Source organism: Phasianus colchicus, chromosome 25, assembly GCF_987193195.1.
Source record: "Phasianus colchicus chromosome 25, bPhaCol1.hap1.1, whole genome shotgun sequence".
Classification (NCBI taxonomy): Eukaryota; Metazoa; Chordata; class Aves; order Galliformes; family Phasianidae; genus Phasianus; species Phasianus colchicus.
Genome location: NC_143460.1, coordinates 3010633 through 3026775, shown reverse-complemented (window position 1 = coordinate 3026775; position 16143 = coordinate 3010633). Strand labels below are relative to the sequence as shown.

Here is a 16143-nt window from a genome sequence, read left to right as displayed (position 1 = left end):
GCAGCCGCGACGCCGCCCGCCCCGCTCCGCCCACGGCCGTGAGGCGGCTCCGCTGCGCTGCGCTGCGCCCCGTCCCCACGGGTGGGGGCAGCCCGACCTCTTTTCTTTCTTTCTGTTGTCCTTAAGTGGAATTCTTAAAGACAAAATCAATTCCGTCTTTTTTTTTTTTTTTTCTTTCTTTCTTCAGTTCCCCCCCTCACTTCAGAACCCGTTTGATAACACATCCACCCATCACAAAACTTAAAGCCTGAAAAAAAGATGAGCGCACAGCCGCTTTCTCGCAAAGCCGTACCAACTTTTCTCCTCCCGCAGCCCCGGCCCTGCGCGCACCCAGCTCGCTGCCTGCGGCATCCCTCAGCATCCCGCCGGTCTGGCCTCTCGTTCGCCTTTCATTTCTTTTCCCTGTAGGTGGAGAGCCGTGACTCAGTGGTGAATCTTGGTTTCAGGAGTTCGCATAATGCTTCCCCAGTCAGTTTCAATGAACTAGAAAAAACAGTGGGGGAATTTCCCCTCCTCCTCCATCACGGAACACTGTGGATGGTGCTGAATCCTGACTTTGGGAAGGCTAACCCACCCCTAGAGCACAGTGCTACACCAAGATTTAGGAATTATATGTGCAGAATGCTGAAAACCTTCATGCGAACAGAAAATGGAACTCTGTATTTTCCTTGGGAAGTGTGCCTTGCAAGATGCCAAGCGAAAGATAAACCTTTCAGCCTTCATTCGTCGCTGAAGCATGGCCATTGGAAGTGACATTGAGCAGGAGTTTGTCAGAACAGAGCAAAATGTCTGGCAATGAGAGAGAAACATCCAATGTTGATGTTTTCTTTGTAGGACTGTGCTGCGCTGGTGAACTTCAGATTTGGCAGATTTGGTTTTCCCCAACTTTTTTTGATATGGAAAGTGAGGGACAGCTGCTCCTGCAATAACACCTCCATGTTATTAGTCCTGCCATGTGCAGTCATAGAATGGCCTGGGTTGAAAAAGGACCACAATGATCATCTCGTTTCAACCCCATGCTACGTACAGGGTCATCAACCACCAGACCAGGCTGCCCAGAGCCACATCCAGCCTTGAATGCCTCCAGGGATGGGGGCAATGCAATGGCAATGCAGTGGTGAGCGACTGCAAAGAGACACTCGGACACCGTGCTGAGCTCCCAGAGTGTGGGAGACCTATGATCTCCTCTCGAGCAGCTCAGCACCACCACTGAGCACATCCACCCACATTCCTGCCACCTGCATTGCTGTCTGCTGGCAATGGGAAAAGTTGGAGTGGTTCAGGTTGGTGGCCAGATGCTCAGAGCACTTCAGAATGTTCCCTGGGCAGAGCTCTGCTCCTCCCATGCCTGCCCTGGGGATGCTGCAGACTGCCCATCCCAAGGAGTGCTCGTGCTGCTGTGCTGAAATGATGGAGCAGTACAGAATGTGTGAAGCCTTCACTGCACCTCCAGCCTCACAGCAGCTGATCTCCTCGCACAGCCAGGCCTGCCCACACGTTGCAGCCATCCCCGGCCTCTGCTCAGCAGGGAGGTGATTGTTCCTCTCTGCTCTGCTCTTGTGAGGCCCCATCTGCAGCACTGTGTCCAGGTCTGGAGCCCCCAGTTCAAGAAAGACACAGAGCTGTTGGAGAGGGTCCAGAGGAGCCACAAAGATGATCAGGGGCTGCAGCACCTCCCTACAAAGACAGGCTGAGGGAGCTGGGCTTGTTCAGCCTGGAGAAAAGAAGGCTGCAGGGTGAATCATTGCAGCCTTCAGTACTAAAGGGAGCCTACAAACAGGGGGAATCAACTCTTTGAAAGGGTAGATAACAGCAGGACAAGGGGAAATGGTTTGAAGTTGAGAGAGGGAAGATCGAGGTTGGATGTCAGGGGGAAGTTCTTTGCTATGAGAGTGGTGGAACAGCTGCCCAGAGAGGCTGTGGATGCCCCGTCCATCCCTGGAGGTGTCCAAGGCCAGGTTGGATGGGGCCCTGGGCAGCCTGGGCTGGTATGAAATGGGGAGGTTGGTGGCCCTGCATGTGGCAGGGGGTTGGAGCTTCGTGATCCTTGAGGTCCCTTCCAACCCTGGCCATTCTGTGATTCTGGGAAGGGCGCTGCAGCTGCCAGGCACACAACACAGAGCTCTGCAGGGCTTTTCCCCAAGTTCCTCCTGGGCACTGCTGCAGCATGTGGCAGCATGTTGTGCTGGGAGCTGACAGGAAAGGAGCAGTCTCTTTTTCCACGCTGTCGGCGGGGAAACTCTGCAGTGTTTCAGTCGTATGGGCGATGCTGTGGGGATGCGTAATCAGATATTCCCCTTTGCAGCTCATCACCCAAATTGCTCATTCTGATGTGATATTTCTTAGAAGGTACCACCCTATAAAGCATTGATCCCTTCAAGGTGCCAAATAGAACCTTTATTACAGGCTCTTTATTACAGTGACCTGCATCTATTTTTTTGAGGCATGCAGAGAACTCCTTTGGTTGACAAACTGTGCACAAAGTGATGTCCTGCTGGCCAGGGGGCAGCAGCAGTGTCTGTGGTCTGCAGAGCGCATGCTTTGGGCAGCAAGAGTGTCTGCAGGGCGATTTTCATACCAGGAGCGATGAGATTTCATTTCAACACCAAAATAACATCAGTACTTGTATTAACCTGATTGCATGCCCTGATAGGAGCAGCAGCACCAGGCAGACTTTGTAGCTCAGGTCTCTTTCAGTCCTCTGTTCCTGGCTAAAAAAGCTTGTAGTCATCGAAACAATGAGGAGCCATTTTCTGTCCTGGGAACAGATTGCTAAGTTCCCATAAGGCAAAACACAATTATGCAATGAGGCAGCATACTGTCCCAGGCATGCACAGTCTTGTTTTGCACTCTCAGTGCTCACATTCCAGCCTGCAGCCGCTCACAGGAGCGCTGCACAAAATGGTGCAGAACCCTTCAATGTGCTTCAGAGCCGTGCAGAGCCCTCCAGTGCAATGCAGGAGCATGCAGAGTCCCCTAACTCACTTCCCAGCAGAAGCAGCTCTGCTTCTTGGAGGCTCTTTGACCCAGATAGAGCCGTGCCCTCCCCAGGTATCAGATGAAATGAATGAAGGAATGTCAATTGAGGAAAAAGCTTCATGTGGTAAATGGAATGGGGAATACAACAAATGAAATACCACAGTAACAGTTGGTTGGCAAAGGTGCTTTCCAGCAGGTCTGGCTGAATGGTGAGCGCTGATGGACAGATCCTATGAAGTTCAGGTGTCACAGTGCTCCATTGCCAATGAGTTATCTCACAGTCAGGGGGGTGAAACTTGTCCACAGCACTTGGAAAGATTAATCTTAGTAATCCCATTGCATTCTACGTGCAGAGAGGGACAAACACGATTCCTCCAAATTAGCAAGCCAAAATAGTTGACTTTAATTGAAAGAGAAGAGCCTTACCCTTCCCAACAATTCCCCTGGTCTTCCCCACCCATCGCTATTACTGCTGAGCAACTTTTGTCCTCGGCGTGTTTAAGAACCTGAAGTGAATCCATCATTCACTGCCTGGGCATCCTCACACACTGAGAATTACTGACACCCACAGCTGTGCTCTGCTTCTGCAGATCTGCATGCACACACACACAGGTATCTCCCCATGCACACGCACTGCTATTGGCAGCTCATTGACAGTAAGCAGATTAAGAGGAAGCCCCACTGCAGATGCAAAATACTCCCACAGCAGCAAATTTTAGACTGACTGTTGACCTCTGTTTTTCCATATTAGAAACTCTTCTTCCCAAGCCAATCTGCTTCCAAAAAAGAACAGCTTAAATCCTGCTGGTCTTTAATATTATTATAATGGGGAGTCTATTGTTTCCTATTAACGCTACTCCAATCCTCTTAAAAGGAGAATCCTATCTAGCTATCAGCCTGGCTCAGGCACATTTTTAGCTACAGGTCATTTCTTTCCAGCTGACACAGATAAGTGGTCAGTTTCAAAACACCTGGGATGATGAGGATCAGGGCTGGCAGCCCCAGCAGGAATAGGGAACAGTGATGGGAAGGGGGTTTTTGGCAGCAGGTGGCTGTGAGCAGCCCCATACCAGGCTTCTACAAAGCAAGAGGAGGTCAGTGTTATAGCTAGGCATGGCAAGCAGAAGCACTTCAACTGCAAAACGCACAGAAGACGAATAAAGAGGCCTCAGGTTTGAAAAATACACATTTCTATATAGAGAGGAAATAAAAGACGTGTTGCTTTTCATTGAAAATGTCCACCATGTAGAGCAATAGGAACGTTTGCCTCTGGGTATTCAATTCTTTATCATTTTGTGTAGAGTTAAGCTTGTAGTAGGCAATTTTATGTGTCAGTAGTCCCAGCAGCTTCTCTCACGTGAGTGGAGTTGTGTGTGTTTTATCAGGGTTTGCTCTTAATGTTTCTCATTCACTTGCCTTATTTCACTGAAAAGCTGGAGCACTCCCTGCAAACAGGTGGTGTGTGCCTCCATTAGAAAAACTAATGTGAGGGAGCTTATTATCCTTCTTCTTAATGAAAAACATAATGAAGTGAACACAACTTGTGGGCAATGTGCAAAAGGAAGCTCAGTTCCCAAATTCTTCAGCGTGAAGATGTGCAGGAGGACCCCGAGCATCTGCAGTCTGCTTCTAAATAGGGCACAGCCCAGAACATCTGAAGGTCTCTGTGGCTCATGGGTGGGAATCTCCTAATGATCTTAGTTATTTTTATACGTGTCTGCTGCCACATGCTGCTCTGCCCCAGCGCAGAGAACAGCTCTGTGAGCACCGAGCGAGCGCACGCAGCTGGGGAGGTGGGCACAGCCTGGGGAAGGAGAAATTAAAAGACAGCAGCAACGCAAAGTCACGATATTCACATCAAATAGAGGCGCGGAACAGCCAGGAAAAGAAAAAGCAACTGAAGGTGTTATAAAGGAGCGTACAAGCAAAGGAATTTGGATTTTCTCTTCTCTCACGGAACAAAATGGGACAGCAGTTCACCAACGCTGAAGGGGAACAGACAGAGATCGATGTTGCTGAATTGCAGGAATGGTATAAGAAATTTGTGGTTGAATGTCCCAGCGGAACCCTCTTCATGCATGAATTCAAGAGGTTCTTCGGCGTCCAGGATAACCATGAAGCAGCAGAGTACATTGAAAACATGTTCAGAGCTTTTGATAAGAATGGGGTAAGCGGTGAGGAGGTCTTATATCAGTTTGTCAGTGATCAGCACCTTTCCTCCTGCAAGATGCAGGTCTTCTGGTGCAGCTCCCACCCATGTCATGGTTCTCTAATGGGACAGAAGGGGCACGTACTGCAGTGTTCTGCATGGGCTGGGATGGCTTCACAAATCTGCATACTGACTAAAGGCAGAAAACATCCTTATTGGAGCATTTGTAGATGGATTGAAAGGTTTAAGTGTGGGCAGTCGTATTTGTGACAATATTAATGAAGGGACATCCAATTATCAAAGGCTGAGTGGGAAAAAATCTGTTGTGCCAGGGGGGTTACAGTGACTTGATATGCAGTTGAAGAAGCGTGTGTACATGTATGCAGGTGGCATGTAACAAAACATTGATTGCAGTTGCTCAGAAGCAAAGGAATGTTGTCCAATTCAGACCTCCTGGTTTGGATTCCCTTTGCTGTAGGGAAAATGAGGCACCCTTTCCTCAGGTGCTTTCCCCAGGGCTCCTGGGCAAGCAGGCTTTCTGGTTTAGTTGCAGTTTATACATTCTCATATATTAGTACAAAAGATAGCATAATGCTCTCCTGTAATATTCACAGAAATGTAATACGTTTGCCTTTCTCATCTTGAAATGGGTAAGGGATGCTTGACAGTCTTATTTTTCTGAACCTCTTGACTGTATTCAAAGCAGCCCAGATACTCTCAGCCCATGCAGTATCGTCTGGCAGTTTTGCACTGAGGTTTTGCAAGCGGTTTTCTCTCAGTTGTGGCCAGTTAAGCATCAGTGAGACTCTCTTTTCCTTCAGGATAACACCATCGATTTTCTGGAATACGTGGCTGCCTTGAATCTTGTTTTACGGGGAAAACTGGAGCACAAGCTGAGGTGGACGTTCAAAGTGTATGACAAGGATGGGAATGGCTGCATAGACAAACCTGAGCTGCTAGAAATTGTTGAGGTAAGTCGGCATTGCCTCATCTCTCGTTTCAGCAATCACAGTTCTTTGGCAACGTTGTGATGCGTTCAGTTTTTGTGATAACTGAGGTTTCAAGGCAGCCGTGGGCAGCAAAGCGACAGCGCCTGACCCTGGTGAAGGGTCAGAGGGTTGGTGGAGCCCAGCAATGAGAACAGCAGTGCTGTGAGCTCTGGGTTTCTGCTCAGACCTTTCTGTCAGATGTTTTACATCAGAACCCGCTGTCCTGGCCAAGGGAAGAATGCTTCAGCCCTGCTCCTCCCAGCAGCCAGGCTTCCTGACTGCACAGCAGCTGAGAATACGCTGGGAGGCACAAACTAGCAGAGAAATCCCATTTGTAATTAGTCCTTTCTGGGTTTCTGTTCCGTGCTTAGTTTTAATTAGTGACTGCGAAGGTGTGCGAGGAGCCATGTGGGTTAGCAGGCAGATACAGGTAACTGGCCTTTAACTTCAGGTAAACCCTCAGGGAGTGTGCCAGTCACAGCTTCACCCTTTCATGGCCATATTTATGAGGTTCAACTGGTGCTTGTATGATATTTTAGGATTTGGGGGTAAATGCAATACCAAAAGAAATCAGCTGTGGAAATCAAGTCCTTTGGATAGCCAGCAGCTGGGAAATAGCAACCAGTGTGTCACCTGCAGGGGCAGCTGGGGAGCATCTGGGAGCCAGACCTGGGCAGGTTCAATTATGGTTTTGAGGTCAGACTGGAATTGGCCAGAGCTGCGTTAGGCCCTCGCTAATCCCCTCTCTGGGAAGACATCAGACAGAACTCTTCAGCCTAATGAGCAGAGATAATGATGAGCAGGTGGCTGTCATGTCAGGCGGAGGTGGAAAATGCCATTTTCTAATGACAGAATGAAGCAGGAGTTAGGGTATGTGATGCTGCAGGTTTGGGGCTTGCATCTCCAGCTGGGAGCTGGGAAATGGAGGTGAGCCTGGCTTTGGCTCTGCTCTGGCCTTAGGAAAAAGTCATATTGAAAAGCCAGTTTTTCCAATCTGAAACTCTTGCCTTTTCTTTGCAAGGGGGTTCTGAGGTCTTGACCAGATTCTGTGAGGGAAGTAAACAGCTTCAAGGCGCAGATAAAGCAATCAGTTGTGTGAGCATAAGATCAGAACTGGATCTTTCTCAAAAGAGGTTAAAGCTGCAGCCTTTGTAAAAAGTCTCTGCACTGCTGGTAAAACAATGAATTTCATCACCGCTCTTCATTTTCCAAGCCTTTTTTCTGACTTGTGCTCTTCCTTTCAGTCCATCTACAAGCTGAAGAAAGTGTGTCGATCAGAGGTGGAGGAGAGGACCCCACTGCTCACACCAGAGGAGGTTGTGGACAGGATATTTCAGCTGGTGGATGAGAATGGGGATGGTAAGGAACTGATGGTTCAGATTGCATTCATGCATAATGAAAAGTTATCTCTGCTGGGCAGGCTGGTTTTAATTATGTTTATCAAGAAATCGCTTAGAATGATCGCATTACTCAGACAAGTTGGGTTTGGTTCTGGTCTGTACATGGTCAGAGCTGAGAGCAGCTTGGTACAGCAGGAGGAAATCTGTTCTTATTTTAATGTAAAATATCACTGTTCTGTTTGCATGCTGCACCAGCATTGTTCTCTGATTGCCCACAGCAGCCACAGAGTGCATCCCAGCCTGTAAACTGCAGCCCAATGGTGCCTGCGGGGTGTGCTTGTGATCCTGGCTCAGCCTTGTGAGCTAACATGGCATTGCATGCTATCCAAAGGGGTGGGGGAATGGAATGAATGGAGGGGATGAATGAATGAACCCCGTTATTGGCCTTTTTTAGCCAGCTGACCTGTAGAGTTTGTATGGGGAGAACACAGGAGGTGGTTTTCACTTCCTGTTGTCCTCTTCTTGTGTCTGATCTGTTCTGTTTTGTCTCCCCGTCCTGTCCTCCTCACCTCCCACACAGGGCAGCTGTCCCTGGATGAGTTCATCGATGGGGCCAGGAAGGACAAGTGGGTGATGAAGATGTTGCAAATGGATGTAAACCCCGGGGGATGGATCTCAGAGCAAAGGCGGAAAAGTGCTTTGTTTTGAGGGAGCCCAGTTTTGATATGGCTGAAGATGTGATGCAGACTGTGGCTGTGGCTCTCTCACTCCAGGGCGTAGTGGCTTTCCTTGTCAATACAATCTCAGCATCCAGATGAAAACTGCAGTGGCTGAAGAAGCCATATCTCACTCTAAACCCATGTGCTGCGAGGACTCCTGGGACCCAGGGACTATTTCTGGCTGGTGAATAAGTCTCTGTGTGTACACAATGCCACTCTGGGTTTTGGTTACACCCCGAGGAGCAAACTTTCCATGGTGAAGTGGAGCAGGACCTGGGCAGCATCTGCTCCAGGCAGCAGAGCAGGGAAGTGAGAAGTCCTGATGTGGCAGTGCCATCTCTGTGCAGGGCAGCATCATTGATATCTGCAGATAACAGATGCTAACCCAGCAGCAATAGGGGTGCTCTGATGTCAGTCTGCACCATCTGGAATACTGTTATGGTTCAAAAAGTGTATGCATGTTTAGTGGATTATACTACTAATAATGTAAAGTGATTGAACACCATTGTATTGTAGATGATAAGGTTTATATTCAGTGTAAGCCAAAGCTGCACACAGCTGAGGAAAAGGCAGCACATGGGCTGGGCAGGGGGAGCAGTCAGTGTGAGTGCCTCCCTCTGCAGAGCAGATTCTGCTCCTTGCACGTGGGACAAGGGCTGCAGGAAGAGCAGGATGAGCTCAGGGTGTCACTGCCATGAGGAGGTGACACTGCTCAGCTGGCAGGGCTGGAGAACGGGAGAGGACAGACAAATCCACTGTATTACTGAAGGGGTGCAGTGGTTTTACACTGGACTTCCACTGAGCCACTCTGCAGAGAGAAAATTGGCACAGCCTGGAGGTTGAGCTCTGCTGTTCTTACAGCTGACCCGTATACCTACAGACCTGTATGAAAGAATTTGAGTTGGCCTCATTCTTTGGTTCACTTCCCTTGGATTTATTTTTCAAAGTATTTTTTCTTTACAAGAAAATATTCACCTGCAAAATAACCCGAGCTTTCCTGTTTTACTTTTCCCATGGGATCACTGAGCCAAGCCACATCCATGAAGAAGCTGGCAATCTTTCTTTTGTTTTTGTGGGTTTTTTTGTGGCCTTTAATCATGACAGTAGTACCTTTCACCAGGTGACCACTTTGCTGGTTTGCAGTTTAGTCCACTTAACCAATGTTTAAGTCCAGGATTAGGAGGAAGTGTTTAGGGTAGGGCACAGTGCTGGAGACCAAATGCACGTAGGTTTCCACTTTGAAACAGCCTTTCTGAGAGCTCTCTGTAAATACACTCTCACTCATGGCATGCCTGCTTATCAGAGCAGATTAGACTCCTCGCTTGTGCTGCTGTAAGGAAGTGTTCAAGGCTCATTCAAGTCAACAGTTTATCCACCTGAAAGAAACATCTCCCTTCCAGCTGATATGGAGACCTGGGGGACAAGATTTGCTGATTTTCAGCCTCTCGGACAAACGTTCTCATGGCAGAATACAAATCAAACCCTCACATTTCAGCATCTCAGGCAATGTGTCGCTTCATTTCTGCTTCTCACAGTTCTTAACTCAAATGGTTCTGTTGTTACTGTAGTTTCACAGCCGTGGTTTAACCAAAATGCTGTGGGTTTTGGTGCCCTGCTTCCCAGTGGGGCAGGCAGCTGTGCATCTCTGTGCACGCACTCCTGCATTGGGGTGGTAGAGGGCATCCTAACACCAAGCAGATGGTGCCAGGAGTTTTGTATCGTGCATTTAATAAAGGTTGGTTTATTAAAAGTTGGTTTTTAGCAGTTATTTTTCGCTCGAATGAAGCTGGAGACCAGAATATCTGACCACCATTCTGGTGTTTAGGAATGAGATAATGAGTTTAAGGGAAGTAATGGGAGTTAAGGGCAGCAGCTGACCTGGGTGAGGCAGAGGTGGGAATGGTGTTGCAGACACAGAGCAGGAATAGAGTTCTGTATGGCTGCTATGCAATGACATGGCAAGTGTGTGTGTGATCAATACTCCTTTTCTGAATGGAAAATGACAATACTGTGAGCTGAGGGTCACAGTGAGATGGCCTCTGGTTCATCCCTGTGAGGGCTCAGGAAGGACCCAAAAAAACGTTTGGGACTCAGCTGCAGGACGCCGGCAGTGATGGGGACAACAGAGGCACTTGAGCTGCAGCAGCTCAGCGGAAAATCTCTTCCCAATCTTGTGATCTTTTGTTGAGAAATCACAAGGTGCTTTGGTCTCGGTCCTCCTTTTAAATCCACAGGTATAAAGGCTTTGATCTCCTCCCAAATTCAGCTCACACTTACATCAAGGTACTGAAGTCAGACATTCTGCATAATCCATTTTCCAGACTCGCAGCCCAGCTGGAATTGGATTTGGTTGATCGGATTTCTTGTTGGTCTAAATGGGGAAACAGGATGGCTTGGAGAGGGCAAATGCCATCTGATTTTCTGAGCTCCTTACCGTCAGCTCTGAGGTTTGATGCACGCAGGGTTGGGTGGGATTGAAGGTGAAATAAGCGGGTTGGGAAGCTGCAGGTGGCTGAGAGTGAGGGGCTGTGAGTGGGGAGCACTGCATCCTCAAATGCTGCGGGAGGGAACGTGCTGAGTGCAGCTCTGAGCAGCCGAAATCATGAAGCTGAGAAGGACAGAGAGTGGTTACACTGCACTTAGCCACGCTTTTTATTTATCTGTGTCCATATTCTGGGAGGTGAGGCTCACCTGTGTGTTGCTGGGGCTCTGTGGCTGCCCAGGGGAGAAGGTTGTGTGCAGCTCATCCCCAGAGCAGCTGGGATCCCCTTGGGAGTATTGAAAACCAACCCCATGGGTGCACCCACTGCTCCCAACATCCTCTGCTCAGTGCAGGGGTTGCGCTGCGCATCGCTCCCTGTTGGCATCACTGACAGCACGTCTGTGGCTCCAGCACAGCTGCTGCCATTTGGAAAAGAAAAATAAACCAATTCTGCATGATTAGGGAGTCACAATGTTAGTTTTTCATTGCTTATACTTTGTTTTTGTCGGGGCTGAGAAAACATCCTCCTGAGAGCAGTGTTGAGGGGTGCAAGGTGCCAGCTGGGCTTCTCAGAACCTTTTAGAGGAGCTTTGTCTTTAGGGGTTCCTATGCCATTGAAATTGGGTGTGTTGGGGCTTCTTGAAGCAACTTGGGAGTGCAGAGCATCTCTCTGCTCCCCTGGGCAGCAAACAGGGGCAGGATGGGGACAGAAGGAAACAGAGGGAAAGCAGCAGGAGCCTGGGAAGGCCAGGAAATAAAGCAGAGCTCAGAGCACAGCACCAGGAGTAGCCAGGGCTGAGTTCTGCTTAAAGAAAGCTAAACCTGCTCAATGCAAACAGCACTCAGAGCAGCAGGCAGTGCTCACTGTGAGAAACCAGGGCTCCTTGTGCTGTTCTTGCAGAAGGACAAAGCAAAAACAAAGGTTGTGTCAGAGCTTGTGTCAGAGAGTTAACCTGTTCCGCTGGAAGGAGGAGTGATTGATAGAAAGAGAAAAGCACCAGGTGAAATGATTTTGTAAAACACCTTTATTAATTCACTATAAGATCGGAAGTACAAAAGCTTCCAGGTACAGTTGCCCCCACATGAAAAATGTGCACAGGGAAAAAAAGAAAAAAAAAAAGGACCAAAAAATTCGCTTGTGAATTGCAAGCATCCAGAGATACACAACAAAGTCCATCGGGTGGGCAAGAGCTCCTTCCTGGTGCCTTGCATTGCCTCATCGTGCTGAAATCAGCTCCCAGCAGATGAGGAAACTTCAGGGTGCTGGAGGGAGGGCTGGGTGGGTGTTTGGGTGCTGGGGCTGCCTGCTCCCCACAGCTGGGGTTATTCATGGAGCCCATCTCTGCAGCACACCCAACTGCATGGAGACCATTGCTGCCTGCAGAAAGCAGCGGATGCTGGAGGGTGCCACAAAACCAGCATTGCAAGGTTTTGTTTGTTGGGTGGGTGATGAGACAAGCAGGAGAATTCCTGACCTGGTCCCTCTGGGGTTACTGCCATTGCGACCGTTCCAGGTATGAGCATACCCTTCAAGTTCTGACTGTTGTTAGAAAAAAGGCACCATTCTGTGTTTTTAATGCTTTAAAACAAAGAAAAGCCACTGCATTCACCTCTCTCCTTTACATAACTCAGAGATGTTTTTTGTCTTATGTTATCACTAATGATTGCTAATGTAATAGCAACAAGTCAAAGAATGTGTGACCAAAGCCGTTTGCTTTTGGGGAAAACATTGAGAATACTCTGAAAATACATACGGAAAGAGACTCTCAGATCTGCTTTTTGGGCACAAGCAAACACCGCTCTGCTCTTCAAAGGGACATTATCCCTGTGCAGAGGACCAGCTGGGGTCTCTGCAGTCAGACACATGCCCTATTCCTGCTTGCAGCAGCTCTGTACCCCACGGAGCCCCCACTGAGGAGCGGAGTCCTCGTGTGAGCTGAGCTCCCATCCAGATGCATGTGCTGTGTGGGTGCTGGCATTGGCCACTGGCTTGGTGAGAGCTCTGACTGCTCTAATGTACCTGAACCCTGCGTGCTGCAGCTCTCCCTGCCCACAGAGGTGGGGCTTTGCACACCCCTACACAGCAGTGACCTTCAGAGGCACCCAAGTTGGGGTGGGCGCTGGTGGCCCTGCAGCAGCGTGGCACAGCCATGTCCCTAGCATGCCATGCTGCATCGACCCCCCCGTGCTCCCCCCACAGTGCTGTGTGTCAGCAGGGCCAAGTGTTCGGAGGGGACATCAGTCCCTGTGCTCATGGGGTGCCCAGTGCTCCATCGCAGCATCAGATTGGCACTGGGACAGTCCCCAGCTCCCGCAGTCACAGCCCATTTTGTGTCAATAATGCAAAGGAAGGGGGAAGAAAAGTTTGAGGGAATGTGTCCTGGAGTTTACTGGGCAGCCTCCTCTGCCTCCTCCGGAGCGTGTGGGTTCTTCCCGTCGTTCTGGATTAATTTCACAATATGTGTCAGGTCCAGGCTGCGGGTGAGGATGTCGAGCAGCACCTCATCCTTTTGGACACCCTCCATGAACTCCTCCAGTGAAAGCTCACCTGTGACACACAGCCAGAAGGGCTTCGTTAGGTCTCATTATGTCCTGCAGCCCTCATCCTCCACCCACAGCTCCCACACCAGCCCAGGAGTTGTGGCACAGGCTGAACCACAGCACTCAGCCCAGCCCCACTGCAGCTCAGCCCCACACTGCAGTGTCCCCCTGGTGCCCACAGGAACCTATGGAAGGGCAGTGGGAGCCAAACCTTCCCCTCACCCACTGCTATGGGCACCCAACACCCAGGATTGCTCCAGCAAATTGGGCTGCAGGGAAGGAGAAGGAGAGGGCAGAGCTTAACGTTGCATGGGAAACTTCCTTACCATCCCCATTGATATCAATTTTATCAAACACCATGTTTGTGAACTCCTCAGCTGTCATGGCTTCATTGCAGCGGTTGATGGCTCGGATGGCCTGGAAAGAAAGGAGACACAGAATGGTACTGAATGCTGTGCAGGTTTCTGTATTGCTACAAGAAGCTCAGTGATCTGACATGAGACACTTTTTTCCAGACATTTAGGTTCTGGAAGGGACAAGTAAGTCCTTTCTAAAAAAAATGGAGATTAAAATCACTTTGAATTGCACTCAATGCATTAAAAGCTTAAGTGGGCATACTGGGATAAGCCAGGAGCCCTTCACCTCTGCAAATCCTTAGATTAAATTCAAGTGCTTATCTCAGCCCAGGCTGCAGTGGCCATGCTCACACAGCATGCCATCACAAGGGGCTCACTGTGCACCAAGGTGGGGGGCAGCTCAAGGCGGGGGCTAAGGCCAGGGTGAGGGTTGGAGTTGAGTTAGGATTAGGGTTGGGTTAGGGTTAGGGTCAGGGTGACACAGGTCCCAGGTGAGACACAGTGCTCTGTGGAGGGTGGTTTGGGAGCACTGGGCAGTGCCTGCTGATTTACAGGGAGTTGTCTGTTGGGTTGGGATGTTCCCATTGCAGCCTCTCTCCACCCGTGTCTAATAAGCCTCGTCTGTGGAAGAAGCAGGAAAAGCAGAACCCACTCACTTTGATGATGTTTAGCAATTCTCCCCGGTCAATGCAGCCGTTCCCATCTACATCATAGAGTTTGAAATACCATCGCAGCTTCTGATCCACTTTGCCTTTCAGGACCAAGCTCAGGGCTGCCACATATTCCATGAAATCTATGTAGCCATCCTAGAAGCAGAAGGATTTAATCTATACAGAGCCATGATGAGCAAACTTGACGTACGTACCTGGCGAGGGATTAATGAGCCTCAAATCTCCCCATGCTAAAGGAATCTTGCTACGCAAAGCAGCAGTAATTCAGAGGTCAAAGAGGAGCAGGCTTATGATGGATCACCCAACGTTTTGCTCTCTGCACGTAACAGCTCCTCTCTGCTGTCAAGGGGTTTGTCTGCAAAGCTCCAGGAGAGAAGCAAACCCAGGAGGGACCCCTGGCCATGCAGAGCTGCCCTGGGCTGTGCTCCATTGCCAGCAGCCTGCTGCTTCTGCATGCTGCTCCGTGTCTGGGAGGTTTGCTGAAATGCAGAGCGATTCAATGGCACGGTGCCATTGATATTGATACCACAGCCTTCCCATCCAAATCGCTTCAATGGAAGATGGTACATGCTACAAAACCATGGAAAGTCTTCTAGAGAGAGTAAGGTGGTGCTTTGTCAATGAACAAAGCCCTGGGCTGTCCCATGGAGCAGCTTCCAGAAGGGATCATCTGCTCTGCTCCACTGCTGGATTAGTGCAAATCGCTGCTGAGCCCTTCCCAGCAGGGATCTGCTGAGCATCAATTCCTCTTCCAGGCACGGAATCAAACACCAGGCAGTGAGCAAGGAAAGGGCCTGGGTGTAAGCAAAACCACTTGGAGGATTTATAACCTAAATTGTATTATTTCAGTGGGATTAAGCCCACTAAGCATGAAGCATCCTCCTCATCTCACTGGTGCTCAGGCCCTGCATGCAAACCTCTGCGGGGAATGGCAGCTCCTTGCCAGTGCAGAGCACACGCAACAGAATCAATGACATTGCAATCCATTTACAATTCATAACAACAGAAAAACACACCCAAGCTGTGCTGCAAAGCGTTGTTTGTGCCATGCTGGGCTTCTGCAAGAAGCAGAAGGTGTCACAACACCAAGGCTTTGAGGGCACCTCATTTTAAAGGGATCGCATCCTGCCCAATAAAACCCTACAAATTTAATAACTTTAAATTCAAAGGGAAATATCAATCCTTGGAGAGCCTCTTCCAGAGCAATCAGCGGGTGAGGAGGCTCTGCTGACTGATGCCCTATTGCATTTCTTCACATTGCCTAATTACAATCTATGAGCCTGCAGACAATCAGGCCATGCATTGCAGATGCACACCTACACTGCCAACACCCGCCACCGCGCACGGAACAGCACGCAGCCAACCCACAGAGCAGAGTGGGAAGGACAATATTTACCTTATTAAAGTCAAACGTCTCAAACATTTGCTCAACGTATTTGTTCGCTGACGGGCTCAGGTTTTTCAAGCCAAAAAACTGTTTGAACTCATAGAGGGTGAGCTGGCCTGATGGGCACTCCGTCATGAACTTCTTGTACCACTGGTGGCATTCGGTGGCACTCAGCTCCTCCACTGCTTTCCCATCCATGTTCCCCATCTCCACACAGAGCGCTGGTCACTTTGCAGGCAAAACTGGAGGTTGGTGGGTGAGTTCTGAGGTTGGTGGGTGAGTTCTCAGGTTGGTGGGTGAGTTCTCAGGTTGGTGGGTGAGTTCTGAAGTTTTGGGGCTTTGAAGTTCTCCTTCTCACCTTTAAAGTGCCTCGTTGCTGGTCCCAGTCCAGCAGTGGTGGTGATGGATACGGGTTCCTTTCTCTCTTCAGGCAAATGTAAAAGCACAACAACCAAAAAGCACAAAGACACAGAGCAGAGGGTGCCATTTAAGTACCTGCAAATCCTCCCTCAGCCAATGAGGAGCAGGAT

At 49.4% G+C, this 16143-nt stretch overlaps 2 protein-coding genes across 3 annotated transcripts; one reads left to right on the top strand and one right to left on the bottom strand.

The window, feature by feature from the left end:
• The first annotated feature begins 1829 nt into the window (after positions 1–1829).
• GUCA1B (guanylate cyclase activator 1B) lies at positions 1830–9936 on the top strand. 2 transcript variants are annotated; one of them, XM_090124635.1, is made up of 5 exons: positions 1830–4151; positions 4845–5146; positions 5950–6099; positions 7362–7476; positions 8038–9936. In XM_090124635.1, exons 2-5 carry the CDS (start codon positions 4943–4945, stop codon positions 8163–8165), a joined length of 597 nt encoding a protein of 198 aa, XP_089980761.1. In that variant the 5' UTR covers positions 1830–4151; positions 4845–4942; the 3' UTR covers positions 8166–9936. The 2 variants fall into 2 exon arrangements, with proteins under 2 accessions (XP_089980761.1, XP_031461824.1); XM_031605964.2 differs by lacking the exon at positions 1830–4151 and having other exon boundaries at positions 4166–5146.
• Positions 9937–13045: 3109 nt separating this feature from the next.
• Positions 13046–16073, bottom strand: GUCA1A (guanylate cyclase activator 1A). Its single transcript, XM_031605990.2, has 4 exons — positions 15623–16073; positions 14212–14361; positions 13526–13616; positions 13046–13206 (listed from the first exon to the last, which is right to left on the bottom strand). The coding sequence occupies exons 1-4, from the start codon at positions 15818–15820 to the stop codon at positions 13046–13048; spliced, it is 600 nt and encodes a 199-aa protein (XP_031461850.1). The 5' UTR covers positions 15821–16073.
• Between the last annotated feature and the right edge of the window lie 70 nt (positions 16074–16143).